Source organism: Micromys minutus (assembly GCF_963924665.1).
Source record: "Micromys minutus genome assembly, chromosome: 1".
NCBI classification, from domain to species: domain Eukaryota; kingdom Metazoa; phylum Chordata; class Mammalia; order Rodentia; family Muridae; genus Micromys; species Micromys minutus.
Window position 1 is genome coordinate 103,450,327 of NC_137969.1, and position 18,423 is coordinate 103,468,749.

At 43.2% G+C, this 18,423-nt stretch overlaps 1 protein-coding gene across 1 annotated transcript; it reads left to right on the top strand.

Moving 5' to 3' along the window:
- Positions 1-16,771: 16,771 nt before the first annotated feature.
- Positions 16,772-17,188, top strand: LOC308437016 (small ribosomal subunit protein uS8-like; the record flags this gene model as incomplete). Its single annotated transcript, XM_080938053.1, has 1 exon — positions 16,772-17,188. One exon carries the CDS (start codon positions 16,772-16,774, stop codon positions 17,186-17,188), a length of 417 nt encoding a protein of 138 aa, XP_080794179.1.
- Positions 17,189-18,423: the final 1,235 nt, after the last annotated feature.

An 18,423-nucleotide genomic window follows, 5' to 3' on the forward strand; every position in this document is an offset into this window, starting at 1 on the left:
TCAGGTACAGCTGCAGCATGAGGTACAACCTTGGCTATCTCTGGAACAGTCTTTTTTTTTTGTGCTCTCAGAAAACATTTCCCAGAAGATTTCACCTCAGTGATGCTGGTCTCTTCTTAATCAGCACCAATTCCTGAGCTCCAGCTAACCACCATCAATTGTCCCAGTGGTCTTTGTCTCCTCTTGTATATAAAGCCAGAGACACATGGCTGAAGCTGCTGAGTTATGCTGCTTGCAGGAGTTGGAAAATTTGGGATTTCGGAGCAAAGCTCTACCATCATCTACAGATATCTATTCTCCATTTGAAAAACAGCTCTTGGCCTGCTATTGGGCCTCAGTGGAAACTGAACGTTTGGCAATAGGACACCAAGTTATCATACGACCTGAACTGCCCATCAAGAGCTGGGTGCTATGAGACCCTCCAAGTCATAAAGTAGGACACGTACAGTGGCAGTCTGTTATCAAATGGAAGTGGTACATATGTGATAGGGCCCGGGCAGGTCCTGAAGGCATAAGCAATTTACAAGAAGAAGTTGCCCAAATGCTTATAGTTTCTACATCTGTTACAATGCCATCTGCTGCCAAGCATGTACCTATAGCCTCATGGGGTGTTCCCTATGATAGGATGACTGAAGAAGAAAAGACTAGGACCTGGTTTACTGATGGCTCTGCACGTTATGCAGGTACAACCCAGAAGTGGACAGCTACAGCATTACAACCCCTCTCTGGGACAACTCTGAAAGATACAGGTGAAGGAAAATCTTCACAGTGGGCAGAACTTCAGGCAGTAATATGGTATTATAGTTTGTTTTGTAGAAGAAATGGACAGATGTATGATTGTTCACTGACTCATGGGCTTTAGCTAATGGATTGACTGTATGGTCAGAGACTTGGAAAGATCATGATTGGAAAATTGGTGAGAAAGACATCTGGGGAAGAAGTATGTGGATAGATCTCTCTGAATGGGCAAAAAATGGGAAGATATTTATGTCCCACTTAAATGCTCACCAAAAGGTGACTTCAGCTGAGGAGGAGTTCAATAATCAAGTAGATAAGAGGACCTGTTCTGTGGACAGCAGCCTCTTTTTCCAGACATTCCTGTCATTGCCCAATGAACATCACTGTCACGGCACATGAACAGTGGGGCCATGGTGGCCGATATGGAGGTTATACTTGGGCTCCACAACACAGACTTCTATTCACCACGGCTGACCTGGCTACAGCTGCTGTCTTATGCCAGATCTGCCAACAGCAGAGACCAACACTGAGCCCCAGATATGGCACAATTTCCCGAGGTGACCAGCCAGCAACCTGGTGGCAGATTGACTACATTGGACTGACTTTCTCTGTGGAAAGGACAACGTTTTGTTCTTACTGGAGCAGAAACTTATTCTGGTTATGGATTTGCCTTTCTTGCACGTAATGCTTCTGCTAAAAGCACCATCCTGGACTTACAGAATCCCTTATCCATTGTCATGGTATTCCACACAGTATTGCTTCTGACCATGGAACTCATTTCACAGCCAGAGAAGTGTGACAGTGGGCCCATGATCACGGAATCCATTGGTCTTACCATGTTCCCCACTATCCTGAAGCAGCTGGTCTGATAGAAAGATGGAATGGCCTTTTGAAGACATAGTTCAATGCCAGTTAGGAGGCAGCAGCATGAAGGGCTGGGGCAGAGTTCTTCAGAAGGCAGTATATGCTTTGAATCAGTGTCCGATATGTGGTACAGGTTCTCCCATAGCCAGGATCCACGGGTCCAGGAATCAAGGGGTGGAAAAGGGAATAGTTCCACTCACTATCACTCCTAGTGACCCTCTAGGAAAATTTTTGCTTCCTGTCTCCACAACTCTAGGTTCTGTTGGCCTAGAAGTTTTGGTTCCAGAGGGGGAAGTGCTCCTACCAAGAGCCACAACAAACATTCCATTGAACTGGAAGCTCAGACTTCCCCCTGGTCATGTTGGGCTTCTAATGTCCTTAAACCAACAGGATAAGAAAAGAATAACAGTGTTTTGAGGGATGTTAGATCCAGATTACCATGGGGAAATTGGATTGCCTCTCCACAGTGGAGGTAAGAAGGATTGTCTGGAGTGCAGGAGTTCTCTTAGGGCATTTCTTAGTATTGCCATGTCTTGTGATTAAAGTCAATGGAAAACTACAACAGCCTGATTCAAGCAGGATGACCAAGGGCACAAAACCATCGGGAATGAAAGTATGGGTCACTCCTTCAGGAAAAGACAAGACGTGCTGAGGTGCTTGCAGAGGATGGAGGAAATACAGAATGGGTAGGTAGTAAAGGAAGATAATTATAAATACTAGCTAAGGCCATGTAACCAATTGCAGAAATGAGAATTATAAAGTAATATGAATGCTTCTGTATTATTTTGTTAAGAATACAATTATAACATTAATTGGTATTTTTGTTGAGATACTAAAAGAATGTTCCCAAGGGATATTGCCCCATTGTAATTTACAAATGTGTTTTCGATTGTATGAGGTATAGTTATATCATGTTAGAAGTATTCATGACCTTGCTATTGTTTCATGTGGATATGAAATATTATTTGTGTCCAGTTGACAAGGTGTAGATTGTAATGGCTATTCCTGGTTGTCAACTTGAATATATCTGGAATGAACCACAATCCAGAATTGGAAGGCTCACCTGTGATCCTGATCTTGAGGCTGGGAGACACAAGTTTCTGACCTGGATCTTGGCTTCAAGAGTCTGCTGCCTTTGCTAAACACACTGGATGTGGTCAGCTTCAAAGTGAAGGTTGATATTCTGGTGGGCTCCTTTTGCACTTGCGGCTTTAGGTTGGTAATTTTCCTGTCTTAATCCCTCTCCTCCCAGCATAGAGCTGTAACATTCTTGAGCACAAAGCAGCTGTGATTGCATCACAGAGGCATTCTGTATTCGGCAGACACGTGTGTGCTTCACGAGCTGCATTCAGGCACGATTTAGATTTAGTGCTATTGGCTGTTAGTTCAGTGTTCATGAATCAAAAGAGAAAAACATCCAATCTGCTCCAGTCTGGACTGTTGAGGAAAATGCATGATGAGGCTATTGAGAAAGGATGGGAAAGTGGCTAGACACATGGATACAGGGTTGAAGACTCCCTCCAGGCTCCACTTACCAAGCTCAGAAACATTGTGTAACATTGTTGCAAAGCAGGAGCCAGAGTATTAACTGTAGCAAGCGAAGATCAGGGGCGTGTTAACCCTTTCTTGGACTGTTGGCCGGCTTGCATGTTTAAAAAAGCAATGAGGTATGAAGAATATTAAATTGATCTGTAGACAAGGAGGCTGCAATAGAATTGTTTCTTGTGTGTGTGTCCATGTAACATTGCACCCATGTAGCCAGAACTTTTGGGATTCAGTTCTCTCCTTCTATCCATAAATCCATGTGTGTTCTGGGGACCAAAATCAGTCCATTAGGCCTGGTGACACATGTCCTTAGCCATTGAACCACCCCATTGGCCCTTAAAAAAATTATTTTGAGACAGGGTCTCACTTTGTAGCTCTGGCTGACCCGAAATTCATTATGTAGACCAGGTTAGCTTCAAACTCATCGAAATCTGCCCGTGTCTGTCTCACGAGTGCTGGCATTGAAGGTGTAGATTGTCGTGAAGCTGTTTGTTTATTAATGTTAATTCCACTTCCCCAAAAAGGGCTACCTAGTCACAGGACTCAAACTGAACCTTCCCATTTTAATTAGTAAAATAAAGAAAAGCCAGTGACTGGGCGGGGTGAAGGAGGTGGAGAGGGCTGAGAGGTCTGAGGAGGTCAGAGGATGGAGGGGGAAGGTCGTGCAACATGGAGGTTCCCAAGGACCAGCTGGACCCAGGTGTGATTGATCGGTGTTAAATAGCTATGAACATCAAGGATTTTATAGGTCTAGTATCTCATATAGAAGGGCAGTGTGTATCTTTGTCTATTTGATGTAATTTTGTTGTGTAGAGGGTTTGTGGATTGAGAGTTGGATATATAAACCTGCATGAAAAATTATTGGGCTGTAGAGTTGTATTTATGTAGGATTTGGGGGTAGAGAAATACCCTGGGACAGAGGCAGAGAACAGGCAGTAGAAAACTGCCAGGGAAGGGAGTTGCGCAGACAAGTTGGGCCGTGGGGGGTTTGAACAGGGTAGCTCGAGCCAAGTGATGGAGGTGCGCAGGACTCCATATCAAGGTCAGGCTTGAGGAGTGAGACCTCAGGGCTGATAAAGAGATAAACCAATTTATTATATTTTTTAATATTTAATGCAGCAGAAGATGTGTGCCATCAGATCTAGCTGGCCCTAGAATTTGAAAGCTTCGAAGTCACATAGGGGAAGGCTTACCTAGAAAGAGCACAGCTTTGGTGCTGATGAGAGTATGCCATGCACACGTAGAACTCCAGTGGTATGGAAGTAGGCTGGGTGGGGGCACTGAAAAACAAGAGCGCTGGGTTCTGTGAGAAACCTTATTTCAAGACACTGCGTTTTTGAACCTAGGCCTCACACTATAGTTCAAGCTGACTCAGAATTTACCACGTAGAGCAGGTGGGCACCAACTCCCAACCATCTTTTGCCTCAGCCTCAGTACACCACCAGGCTGGGCAGCAGACAAGTCTCCAAGAATTCCTCTTGGATTTGTGAGTGGTCGAATCTGAGGCCTGGCAGCAGACATAATCCCCTAAAAATCTACTTTGATTTGAGAGCAGTTGAAACTTCTGCTGTGGCGTAATGTCCCAAACTCACCTGCACTGGGGCAGAGTAACCTCCAGGAGTCAGTGTGTGAGATACGAAATATATTGACTGCTACTTGGTGGGAAAAAAAGGACTTACCAACAGGGACAGCCTTTGAGGAGCCCATAGGGGCCCCAGGTCCACTGGTAGCTGGCAGGACCCAGGATACCTGTCCTCGGTGGGTGCTGCTTTATGCTGTACTGTTTGCAGCTGCTGGGGGGAGGATTTTGTTATGCTCCGTAGCCTTCACATCTGCTGTGGGGCCAGCTGGTTTCTGAATGTGTTGTCTACTGCTTCATGCTTTTCTTTCCTCCTGTCTGCTGGCATCTTCTCAGTTTCTGGGGACAATGGAGTGAAAAAAATCGGTGGAGTTTAGTCTTTCAGAGTCCATCGCTGCCATGGGGAAAGGTGATTGTGGGGGTCCCAGTCTTTGTGTTTGACCCAGTTTTCTCTGCTTAGGAACGTGTGAAGCCGTCCTTTTCCTCCCCAGAATCCTGAAATCTGTGATGAGCTCCGGTAACAGTTTCTCACAGAACTCAGTTAATGTGACCCACATTTGGTGCATTTCCCCTTTCGATTTAAGCTAGCATGCAGAATGACAGTATTTCCATGTGTTTCTGCTACTACATTCTATTCTATTTAACTCCCCTCGCCCACTGCCCCTCCCCCAGCTTCTTGCTCCCTTCTGCTGTGCACCTGTTTCCTCTGAATGCAAACTTTCCCTCCAGGAGAGACTGCTGAGATTGGGGGGGGGGTAGACAAACATCACACAGAAAAGCAGAAAGGTGAAAGATTCTCATGCCCCTCCCCCTCCCCTGTCGTCTAGCAGCAGTAAGTGGCCGCTGAGGGGCGGTCCTCAGACATGGGGAACTGCCTGCAAGTTGTGCAGAGATCCAGGGATGCCAACTCTGTACGTTGTCACCATGTTGGAGTGGGCTTTCCAGCTGCCTTTGAGTCTCCAAGGCTCCTGTAAGTGACCCTATCCATTCTCTATTAGTAACCATAATAAAAATTAGTCAGTTCCCCAAACTGGACCTTGATGTAATCATTATTTTGGTTTGGTTGAGATCTCTTCTAGGAGATGAGTATACAGGGCTGTGTTGTGTCTCCTTGGGAAGAGTCTCTCACACAACACCTTCCTATCACCTAAGATCATTCCCTCCTTTCTTCACTTTTGTGACCTACACACACATATTCACAGACACGCACACATATGCATGTAGATACGCATATACATACACAGACACAGAAACACAAAAAGATACACACACACACAAATGCACACAAACACTCATACACACAGATGCACACAGGCACAAATGCATACAAATACTCATATGCACAGATACACACAGAGATGTACACACACACAGATCTTTTTAGACTTAGGTTCTGCATACAAGAAGAAGAAGATGATTCTGCCTTCTTACATCTGGCTTAGTTCAACACAATGGTTTCTCCTGTCACTCTTTTTCTTTAGAACATCACAATTTCACATTTTCTTTCAGCTGAATAATGTTCCGCTGAGGATGTGAGCACACTTCCTGTGTCCTGTCATCTGCTGACAGACATCTAGCCCGACTCATGCCTTTGTCATCATGCTCGATACCACAGTAAACTGCAAACATCTCTTCACATTGACTTTAGAATTCTCCTTTATGCATCCAGGAATGGTTGTGCTCAGTCAGATGATAGTTCTATTCTTGATTTCTCTTTGTGGAGCCTCTATGTTGATTTCTGCCATGATTAGACTTGGCAGACTGTCTTCACCCATCACTATGTTTTCTAGCTCCCAAAAGATTTGTTGTCTCTTTTTAAGTTCTTGCATTAAAAAACCCCCAAGCTACCACCATACACTATCATCTGATTGAGGTTTGGGAGTAGAAGGCTCCGTGTACCATCTTTGAATGGAAGTTGCTGTATTTCATTCTTTCATCCATTAAGAACTTCTTTGGGTGAACTGTAAGTGGGAATTTTTTATCCCCAGCTCCCCCCCCCCCACTTTAAAAAGATCTCTATGGATGGGCAAGATGGCTGAGTGGGTGAGATGTTCACTGCACATGTACAAGGATCGGAGTTATGATTCCCCAATACCCACAAAATAAAAGTTGGGCGCGGTGACACACATCTGTAACCAGGGCACTGAGCTGGAGAGACAGACACATCCCCAGGACTCAGCAGCCAGCCAAGATGGCTGAAATGGTGAAATCCAGGTTTTGAAATCCTGTCTCAAGAACTAATGTGCAGAATGATAGAGGTCAGTCCATCCTCAACCTCTGCCTACATATGGGAGGCAGGGGACTGTCTCACAGGGAAGTGCATTTGCATACACAGACGTGTACACCACACAAACTGCACATAAACAAACAAGCAAGTGAGGAGATCTGTGTTTTCCTAGACATCCCAGATGTGTCTGTGTGCATCATCTATTCGTGCAATGCAAACACTCACATATGTCTATAAAGTTGGGAACATACTGTAAATAGCATTTTCCAGCCGTTCTCTTCTCTACTAACACATTTGAATAGCACCTGAGCTTTCCCGCTCAGCTCTGAGCTACCTCTCTCCCTGTTGCACGGCACTCCACTCTGAGCATCATCTCTTTCGTGCACACACTAACTTGTGATGTCACCAGTCTCCCCAGTTACAGCTGCACCACGATCATTACAGCAAAATAGAGGGGGAAAAATAACAGATTTGCTTTATTAGAATTACTGAAGTGTCAGGAACAGGTTTATTTTCAAGAATACCTTCACACAGAGGAGACTTGGAAACACACTTCTCTTGAGCTGCAGCCATCTTGGAAAGCAATTCAACAGTTAGCAACATTAGCCCACCACTGAAGCTGGGGCTGTGACCATGCTGGCTCAGCACTTTATGCTGATACGCTGTGCCACTGGGAGAATGGAAACTTCATTTGCCCATTTACTTAGGAACTCCCCTGCTTCACTGATGTCACACAGTTAGCCAAGGACTTCAGCACCTAGCTGGTAAGTTCCTTTAGAGGCTGCTATACCTTCAGGCTTATACTGATTTGTCCATGATGAAAGTTGAGTGGTAAAAATTTCAATCTCCTCAAACTATCTTTAAAAAAACTTTTTTTCAATAAAGGCATCTTTCACATTTCTTAGGGTACCTGAAGGTGTTGTATATTATTGCTGAGATTATCATTATACTGAAATTCCTAATGGCTGATGGGGTTGTGTAGGAAGCCATTTGTTCTGTAGAAAACGAAGTTTTTAGGGGCTCTGAGACTTTTCCAAAACACCCATCTTTGAAGACAGAATTTACTGGCTGACAGCCACAAGGTCTCATAAGAAAAGTTCAAATATACATCATCATCAGCCTAAACCACTCAAAGTTTTTGAGAATGTATAAACAAGATTTTTAAAATGTAAAAACAAAGTTTTAGTGGACAGGTCAGAATAACCAGGCTGAGTCAAGACAAAACAAAACAAAACAACAACAACAACAACAATAAAACTGCTTTTGGACTAGCTCCTCTTCCCCTCCCTGTACTGCACTCCAAAGAGAACTGCAAATTGTCAACAACCTTACTGCCAAATTTTCTCCCTTTTCTGACCAAGAGTTTAAAATTATAGTAGTCCACCCCCTTCACAAAAAGGTATAAAAGATGCGTGCTTTTTGAGTTCGGGTTGACTCTCCCTGTGAGGCTGAGCAACCCCACTCGAGCGTTGGATCAATAATCCTCTTGCCATTGCAGCGCTATCGTGAAGTTGTGTTCTGTGGGGCGGTGCACCTAGGCTGAGACTTTGGGGGGTCCAACAGTCCTTCCTCTACTTCCCCCACTACATAGAAATAAAACATGATTTTAGGCCCCGGGTGATTGTTTATTCACTGATTTTTTTTAAAACCAGCAACTTTTTATTTACTACTATTGATGTTGTTGTTGCTTTTCAGTGCTGGGATTTGAACCCGGGACCATGTGCATGTTTACATGTGACCTACCATTCATCTGCACTCATGCTCCTGATGTTTTTCTTATGAACAGAGTTTAATGGGGTCAAATACTTAGAATCTGTGTACATCTGGAAATATCCTTTGTGCTTGGGTGAATGTCAGTCAGGACTAGAAATGCAGTTTCTGCATACCGTAACCGAGAGCTAACAATGTGCTATTATTCACCGGTCTTGGTCTTTCTCCAAGATTCCTTCTTCTGCGCGTGGTCTGGATTTTGTCTCAGAATGACATGAGGACTTCCCTGTTCTTTCCTGAGAGTTTGGAAATCTCATCATCAAGAGCCTAAGTTTCCAAAACTTTAACCCAGAGACCTGTGTAGTTTTTAATTCATTGCTCTGTGCATACCTGCCTCATAATTCTTACCATCTCTACTCTAGAGAGGGAGTTTTGGAGTATGGTATTTTTGTCTTTGGGTACCCCATAGATTTGGTGAGTAAGGGGGGTAGTGAGGCGGCTCTTTTGGTAACAGTACTTGCCACGCAGAAATGAGGACCCCTGAGTTTCGTTTCTGTAACCCAGGTGATGAAGGCTTGAAGGAATGACATCCCAGCACTCCTACAGTGGGAGCAGGAGGTGGAGGCTGGAGAATTACCTGGAAGTGTGTGGGCCAGCTAGAGCACACAGCAGCAGCAAGCCGGAGGAGTGCTGCTTTAACAAGGTGGAGGGAGGGAACCGTCTCCGGCGAGTTGTCTTTTGACTTCCACAAGTCGTTTTGCTACATGCACAGATGCGCACACACATGTACACATGCTTGCACACACACAAACATACACACAGATTAATAATAGTAATAACTAAAACTGTCAAACAAATATAAAGGGCTTAGGAAGGGAGTAGGGTTAGAAGGAGTCTGAGAAATTCTTAATAAACCTTAATAAACATGTTGTCTCAATCTGGTTTCCTTGTTGTAACTGACCTCGAGCGACAGGACATCTCCATCTCTTCTAATGTTTTTCATATCAGTTTGAAGAACCTGTTTTCTGTAAAAAGGTTCTGGAACAGCAAGATATTCACTGCAGGTTTTCAAACGCCTTTAAAGAATAAGAGAGAGACAGGTGCTGTGCCTGCAGTCTCCTGCTTGGGAAGGTAAGGTGGGGGAATCACTTGGGTAAAGGAATTTGAAACATTCTTAGAAAGCCTTGTCTTTTGAGATAGGATCATAACCTGAACCTGGAGCTTGCCCACAGGATAGGATGGCTGCTCGACAGAGCCCAAGCATCCACTTCTATCTGCCTCCCCAGCCCTAGGATTACAAGTCTGTGCCACCATGCCAGGTTTAAGAACACACACACACACACAAAAAACCAAAAACCAACCAAACAAACAAACAAAAAACAAAACCAATCAAACAAAACAAAACAAAAAACCCCAGCCTGAGCTCTGAGGATCAAACCTCAAGGGCAACCCCTTTACCAACCGAGTTATCCCCTCAGCCCTGCACTTTCCTTTCTTAACAGGAAAAGAAGGTAGATGGTTGCTAAGCAACAATACCCAAGGTTACCTCTTGGACTCTACATGTATGTGCAAATGCATTCAGGGGCATCCGGCTACACACACACAAAAGAGAGGAAGTGGGGAGGAGGGGAGGGAGGGAATAAGTCTTGTGTCTTGAGTAGGATGAAGACTTTGGAAATTTGAATCGGAAACAGGATGGTTCCATAAAAGGTAGACTGTTGGAGCAAGCCAGCAAGCCTGGGTGATATTGTGTAGTTATATGCAGTTATGCCCTGTGCATGGGAAGGAAGCATCCTTCATCTTTCCAGGCCGAAAGAAACTCACATTTGATGCAGGTGTAGGGACTGGCTTCCTTAACTTGGCATTCAAATTTTTATTTTAATGTCAAAATGAATATTTCATTTCTTTTAACAATTGAAGTCTGAGTTTTAAATGTTTATTTTTAATATACACAGATGGAAATTACAGATTTTTTTCCCTGTACTATAGCATAGACTTCATGTTGGATGTCTGGTTAACCACTTAGGTAGATTGAATAAATTCTCCTGAAGGAGAAGAAATGAAATAAATTAAATCCAGTTGCATATTGTTATGTTAGACTTTTTTTAACCCTAAGTTTCAAAATTTATAGCTCTTTAAAAATAGCAAAAACTACCATCTTGAGAAGCTGGAGTTTCTATTTTGGATAGTTAGTGGATAGTAAAACAAAACCCGTGTGTGGCTTTGGCAAACGGTTCTGTGTTGATTTATTCCTGTGGGAAGCAAGTTGTATTTGAAAGATGATCTATGTTTGGCCTTTTCTCTTGACTCAAGTGGACACAGGACCCTTCACATGGCTGCCCTGCTTGCAAAGTCACCCTCCTGGGTACTGAGCAGAGCATATGGATCTAGTTTAAATACCATCAAACTGCTTTGTTAAAAGTTCACTACCAGCCCAGCATGGCGGTACTAGCCTGTGATTTCAGCACTCAGAAGATGGGAGGATCCAGTTAAAGAGAGCAGGTTGGGCTAAATACTAAGATCCCATCTTCTTAAAAAAAAAAAGTCATTGCATAAAAGCAGCAATGGGAACCTTTAAAAATAATTGTAATTCATTTTTAATTGTAATGAGAATTTTGAAGAATATAACAAGGTTTTTTGTCCCTTGTCACTGAGCAGATCGTGATTGGCTGAGATTTTCCACACAGCTTACATGGCTTTCTAAGACAAAAATGCCAAATTTGTGACAATTTCCCCAAGGTGGTTGGCATTTCAGGATGGAGATTATGATTGCATGAAAGTAAGCCATTCTTACAAACTCTCTCTAAAAGAACAGTTTCAAGGTATCAGAATCCTCTGCAGGGAACCACCATATGGCTTGTACCAGGCTGAGAAGCTCACACACCGAGGTCACACTCCTGAGGACCTCACAGGCTCTGGCAGCCTCCAGTTCTCAGCCTCTTGCTGAGTGTGGGGGTAGAGTATGGGGATAGCTGCTGGGTTACAGGTCTCCTTTTCTCTACCCAGTGCCTGAAGGTGAGCTGGCTCTTTTTAATTTTTTATTGCTGTCATTTTGTTCCATTTCCTGGTTACTTCGTGATGGTAGCCAGGCACAGTGACACATGTTAATAATTTCAGAGCCAGGAAAATGGGGATCCTTGGCCTTCATGGACAGCCATTCTAGCCTGCACAGACCAATAAGTGACTGCCTCACAAAACAAGGTGGACAGAATCTGAGGAGTGACATCTGGAGTTTTACTCTGGTCCACACTCCCTACCCCAACTCCCACTCACACAACCCTCCTTTAGCCCCGCCCTCTATCCCCGACACACACAGACCAACATCCACCACATCATCACTAATTAAAATGTTTCCTTCTGTTATATTTGCTTTCCCCATTTTGCTCATGGTAAAATACAATATGTTCCTCATTTCAGGGATAAAACATTTTCATCCCCAAACATCGTTAGTTGTTATGGTTTTTTTTTCTATTTTTTTTTTTTTCCTGTTTCTTGTAGAGTCTTCATTTTTCTTTCCTGACTTTCGGATTGTTTACTGTATTGCAAAGGGTAAGGCGTTTTCTCTGGATTTCATTGGCTCTCCAAACATATTTAAGAGTAAAATATGGGGAAAGACTTGGGACCTTCAGCTGACTGTTAAAAGAAATACCTGAAAATTTCACAAGTAAAAACACTCCTGCAGAAGCTTCCAAACATAGAAACAACTACATGTAAAAAGAGTTTAAGTCAAGTCATCCTACTGCACAAAGAGGTTAGCAAATAAAACGCCCAATGCCAGGAATAGGTTACCTCTCTTTTGAACAGTGAGACTCTATAGACTCCCAAATGATGCTGGCTGTTGCCGATGCTCTTGGTTACCACCCAGAACTTGACAGTAAGATCCTATTACTGAAGACACCACACACGTGAATCACAGAACACGGAGAAACCAAGCTGTTAGGGAAGCAAGCTTCATCCCTACTGGTGGTTAGCTTCCACAGTTCTGGAAGGTGCTATGCACACCGCTGAGAAAACTGATCCTCACTGGGCTGTGTACCCTGCAAGTTCCAATAACTTTGGTCTGGGAAGGTAAGCCCACGGGTGTCATAGTGGCATGTATGGCTTGGGAGTAACCAACCACTTTCCAACTGAATGTAAATCCTGCTCTGGAGAAGAAACCGTTGCCGGGCACTGTTGGAACCAAGATCCTACAGCTTTGTGGATCAGACGCCCTAGGTGAGAACCTACTAGTTATTACTCCGTTAAAAGGGCATGGCCCCCAGTTGAGAGCTGGGGCTACCCACCCATCTCAAACACATTAACACAAAATTGCTCCTGTCTAAAGAAAATGCAGGGACAAAAAAATGGAGCAGAGTTTGAAGGAAAGGCCATCCAGAGACTCTCCCACCTTGGGATCCGTCCCATCTGCAGACACCAAACCCCAACACTATTGCTGATGCCAAGAAGGGTTCTCAGACAGGAGCCTAGTAAGGCTGTCCTCTGAGAGCCTCCACCAGCACCTGACTAAGACAGATGCAGAAACAGCCAACCATCGGACTAAGCCTGGGAACCCCAAATGGAAGAATTAGCAGAAGGACTGAAGGAGCTGAAGGGGACTGCAACCCCATAGGAGGAACAACAATAGCAACAAACCTGACCCCCACCCCACCCTCAGAGCTCCCAGAGACTAAACCACCAACCAAAGTATATACATGGATGGGTCCATGGCTCCAGCTACATAAGTAGCAGAGGATTGCCTTATCTGGTATCAATGGAAGAGGAGGCCCTTATCCTGTGGAGGCTTGATGTCCCAGCATAGGGGGATGCTAGAGGGGGAAGGCAGAAGTGGATGGGGGAGCACACTCTTAGAGGCAAAGGGGAGGGGGATGGGATGGAGGACTTGTGGAGGGGAGACCAAGAAGGGGGACAACATTTCAAATGTCATAAATAAAATAACCAATTAATAAAAGATAATCTGAGGAGGAGAAAAGGGCATAGCATTAAGCCAACTCAAAATGACTTATATTCATAGGTTAGTACTTTGGCCAACTCCCCTAGAGAAGCTTCCTTTTATTGTAGGTGGCAGTTAACACAAAGACCCACAACTAGTCAAAGCAAAGGATAAGAAACCGCAGAGTTCTCAGACCTGCATGGGACATCTGTAACACATCTCCTCCTCCCAAGGCTTAGGAATCATTGCTGAAGAGACAGCAGAAAGTTTGTAGGAGCCCAAGGTGGTAGATGACTACAGGAAATAGCCTTTCTGGATGACAGGTAGTTTGTACATATGGACTCTCAGTGGTTGTAACAGCACACACAAGACCCTCAAACTCAAGCCAGAGCAAATGCCAGCATAGAGGGGGAGATGGTCACAACCCCACATGGTGGACACCGTGCAGGAGGAACTGCAGTGGGCGAGCTTTCTGAAGATGGTCTACATTTTGCAGAACTGCAATGGCTATACCTTGGAGAGGCACAGCCTCAGGGTGTTCGTCTCTGGATTGCTTCTTGCTGAGCTGTGCTTTCTCATGTTTGTCCTTGCTGTTTTCTTCCTGTATCTAGCATGGTGGGATGGGGCATGGGGACACCCTCACTGCCTGTAGTCAGTCTGGTGTGACTGCTTCTTGGGAAACAGCTGACTTTATTGGGAAATTTTCCTGCAGGTTAATATGAAGGCAGATTTTCATAGACTAATGCTGTTCGGATGGATTAATGATCTTCTAGAACTCCTGACTTGATTTAAATAGTTTTAGGAAGTCTGGGTAGTAGATAGAAAGTTCAAGGAGAAGGTTTAGTTTGTTTGGCCGGAAAGATATAATAAAGTTAGAAGTAAGAATAGAATGTGTCCCTTCCTTGTAGAGTAGTGAAGGCTTCATAGGTTAGGAGTGCAGTGAGCTTCCATGCGTTACAAGCACACAATTGTACTGGGAAGAGAAAATAGGCTTGGGACAATGATCAAAGCAAACTTTCATTCTAGGGTGGGTCAGAGTTCCTTGATCTTATGATCTAGGGACGTGGTCACAGGTTTCGCTGTATTCCATGAAAAGACAAAGAGTCAATAATTCTGTTATAAGAACAGGGAACAGATGATTAGCCAGGTTAACTGAACAAGACTTCAAAACTAAGCCATGAGACAGGCGATCTGTGTCTCAGAAAATACAGATGTCCTCAGGTAAAGCACAGGGAAAAACGTGCTACTGCAGACCAGGCTTGCTTAAACCTTGTTAATTAGTGACACAGAGTTATTGCTCTGAGGTTTCAATGGATTTGAAGAGCAAAGATAGATGGGAAATGCTCAGTTAGGTTCAAGTTTCAAAAGAAGAATACATAATCAGTAATCCTGTTGCAATTTCCTTTTGTGCAATGATTTTAATCTGTTTTAAAGAATATGTTTTGTGGGAATATATAACCTGTGGCTATGAGGTAATCTTTTTTCTTACATAGAGATGTTTCTTTTCTTTTTGGCCTTAGGTGGTAGGAAATGACTAAAAGAAAAAAAAGTTGTTAGAGCTTGTTTCATCCACCAAGTGTGTGTGTGTGTGTGTGTGTGTGTGTGTGTGTGTAAGAGAGAGACAGAGAGAGACAGAGACAGGGAGAAAGACAGAAAGACAGCGAGACAGACAGAAATTCCCTCCTTTTGGCCAACCCCGGGGAATTTTTCACTGGCCCTAGAGAATTTTTTGCTGGTCCCAGAGAATTAAGTTTTACTCCCTCAGAGAAAAATCTGCTGAATGACTAACTTCTGACTTCATGCCCTTCCTCAGCATACCCGCCTGTCTAAACTGTGCATTGATACCCACACCCACACCTGAGGTGCTACTGGTAAGTTGATAGCTGCTGGGAAAGGGATAACTAGTCTTCTTAAAGGGTGTGGCCCCTAGAAGATGGAACCTGCTTTAGTGGATGGCCATACACCCAAAAGTACATAGCCAGTTCTAATTGGACTAGGAAAGTTTGGGGCTGCCTGTTTGCTCTGTTTTCCCCTTCAGATGAGAATATAAAGTTGTTTGTGATGGGGCTCTTGGAGGAGTAGGGGACAGGAGTGAATATGGTTAAGATACAATGTATCGAGTTCTCAAAGAATATATATTAAAAAGGAAATTGGGGTAGAATGAATTTTCTTTGTGATTCAGGGTTAAAATATTTTAATTTTTGCAAAAGTAAAGTAAGGGCTGATTAAGAACTTACAGCTCCTTTAAAATTATTTGTTGACACCTTGGAAGGAGAGGAATAAACACAATGTTTTTCCTGCATGCTACATCTTCGAAATGTTAGTTTGTTTGGGCAGGGAATTTTTAAAAAAGGGTTCCACTGTGTAGCCCTAACTGGAGTGGAATTCAGAGAGATTCACTGGTCTCTGCCTCCTCAGTGCTGGGATTAAAGGCACATGCCACCATATCTGTGCCTTCCCCATTAAAGATTTATTAATTTGTTTTTATGTATACAAGTGTTTGCTTGCATGTATGTACATATGTGTACCGTGTGTGTGTGTGTGTGTGTGTATGTGTGTGTGTGTGTGTGTGTGTGTGTGTGTATGTGTGTGTGTGTGGTACCTGAGAAGACCAGAAGAGGGCGACAGATCCTCTCAGGCTGGAGTTACAGGTGGTTGTGAGCCACTATGTGGTGGCTGGAAATTGAACCTGTGTCCTCTGGAAAAGCAGCCAGTGCTCTTAACTGCTGAGCCATCTCTCCAGTCTCTACACATAGAACTTTTGAATCTCAGATCTCAGAATCTATGAGCCCCACAGGCTCTGTATCTAGTGAAAGTCTTTATTTTCCCTGGAGTTTAACCTTTTTTCTTTATTAATACCTTTTCATTCTCTGGTAGCTATAAAGACTTTCCATTATCTTTAATGTTCTTAGATTTTACTGCAATGCATCTCCTGAGATGGGCAGTAACTCAGTGGGTAAAGGTGGTTGCAGCCAAGCCTGAGGATGAAGTATGATCCCTGGGGCACATGACTAATGGACAGAAGTGACTCCCACAAGTTGAGCTCTGATTTCCACATGTGAGCTGTGACACACACACACAGTATATTAATAAGCAATATAAAATGATGTCTATGGGTGTTTGTGAAGCTCTGTGTTCATCCATCCCATATCTGCACCATCCCCTTACTCCAGTCACCATGGTGCGAATGAATGTTCTGACAGATGCTCTCAAGAGCATCAAAAATGCTGAGAAGAGAGGCAAGCACCAGGTTCCCATCAGGACCTGTTCTAAGGTCATTGTTTGGTTCTTAACTGTTATGATGAAGCACGGATACATTGGTGAATTTGAGATCACTGATGATCACAGAGCTGGGAAAATCATTGTGAACCTCACAAGAAGGTTGAGCAAGTGTGGAGTTTTAAGTCCTAGGTTTGATATTCAACTCAAAGACCTAGAAAAATGGCAGAACAACTTGCTCCCGTCATGGAGATTTGGTTTTATTGTGCTGACAACCTCCACTGGCATCATGAACCATGAAGAGGCAAGACAAAAACATACAGGGGGGGAGCATCTTGGGATTCTTTTTTTTTTTTTTAATGTAAAGCATAAATAAAAGACTCTTGGACTAAAAGAAAAAAAATGATGTCCATGTTTAGGAATTCACTATAATGAAACTATGTACAGCATCTGTACACTTCGGAAATCTTAATTTTCATCTCTTCAGCTATTGGCTTTGCAATGCTCACTTTATTCTTTCATTTGGACATTTGATTCTTTTAAAACCCTTTTCTAATTTTTATCTTATTTCATCCCCCCCCCAATATATTTCTTGTTCTGTTTTCTAATTTACCAATCCTTTTAATGGCCAGATGTCGGATATTTTATACATTGTTTGAGTGATCCAACTCAGGTTCTTGCTCTTATAAGGCAAACACTTGACCAGCTGAGAGATCCCAGCATCTTTGAAGTCCAGCAATTCAGTGCATACAAAGCCTCTGCAAGTCTCTGTGCTAGATCTTACAAGAAATGAGGGTACCCGAGGCTTGGGTTTTTTTTACTAGAAGCATTCAGAATACCAACAAAACAGCCACATTTTTCTTTTCAATTACAGAGTGGTATTCAGTTAACAGAACAACAATTATCTTTGTATAAGCTGAATCAGAGACAACTGAAGATGAAAAAAACGAAAATAAAACCTTAAAAAAAAAAAAGAAAAACAAAACAAAACCAACCAATCAATCAAACAAACAAAAAACAACAACAAAAAACCCAACCAAACTACTGTCCCCATATATAACTAATGTGTGCTGTGTACCAACAAGAGTCTGCTTTAAATTTTCATGCCAATTTACAACCCACAGACTGTACCAGGCAAGGTTTGTGGCTATTGAAAATACCACCAAGACAGGGCTATCTAAAGACACATTCAGCAGTGGGTTAACTATATAAAAAAAGGCATTACACAGTTTAAAAACAAACCTTACACAGCCTTACATTTCTTTTTTTTTTTTCTTTAAAAGTAATGAGTTATATACAGGGGGGTTAAATGCTTTCTTTACAAGAAAAAAACTGCACTAGAACAACTTATTCATCATCATCTTCTTCATCTTCCTCTTTTTCCTCCTCTTCCTCATCCTCTTCCTCTTCTTTTTTTCTTGTTCTTTTCAGCCTTGACCACCCCTCTTTTCACTGCATCAGGTTTTTCTTTAGCTCTGTAGGCAGCAATATCCTTCTCGTACTTTTTCAGCTTGGCGGCCTTCTTCTCACAGGGCTGCTTGTCATCCGTGGCAGTGTTGTTCCACATCTCTCTTAGTTTCTTTATGTCATCACCAACAAATAAGCCAGAAT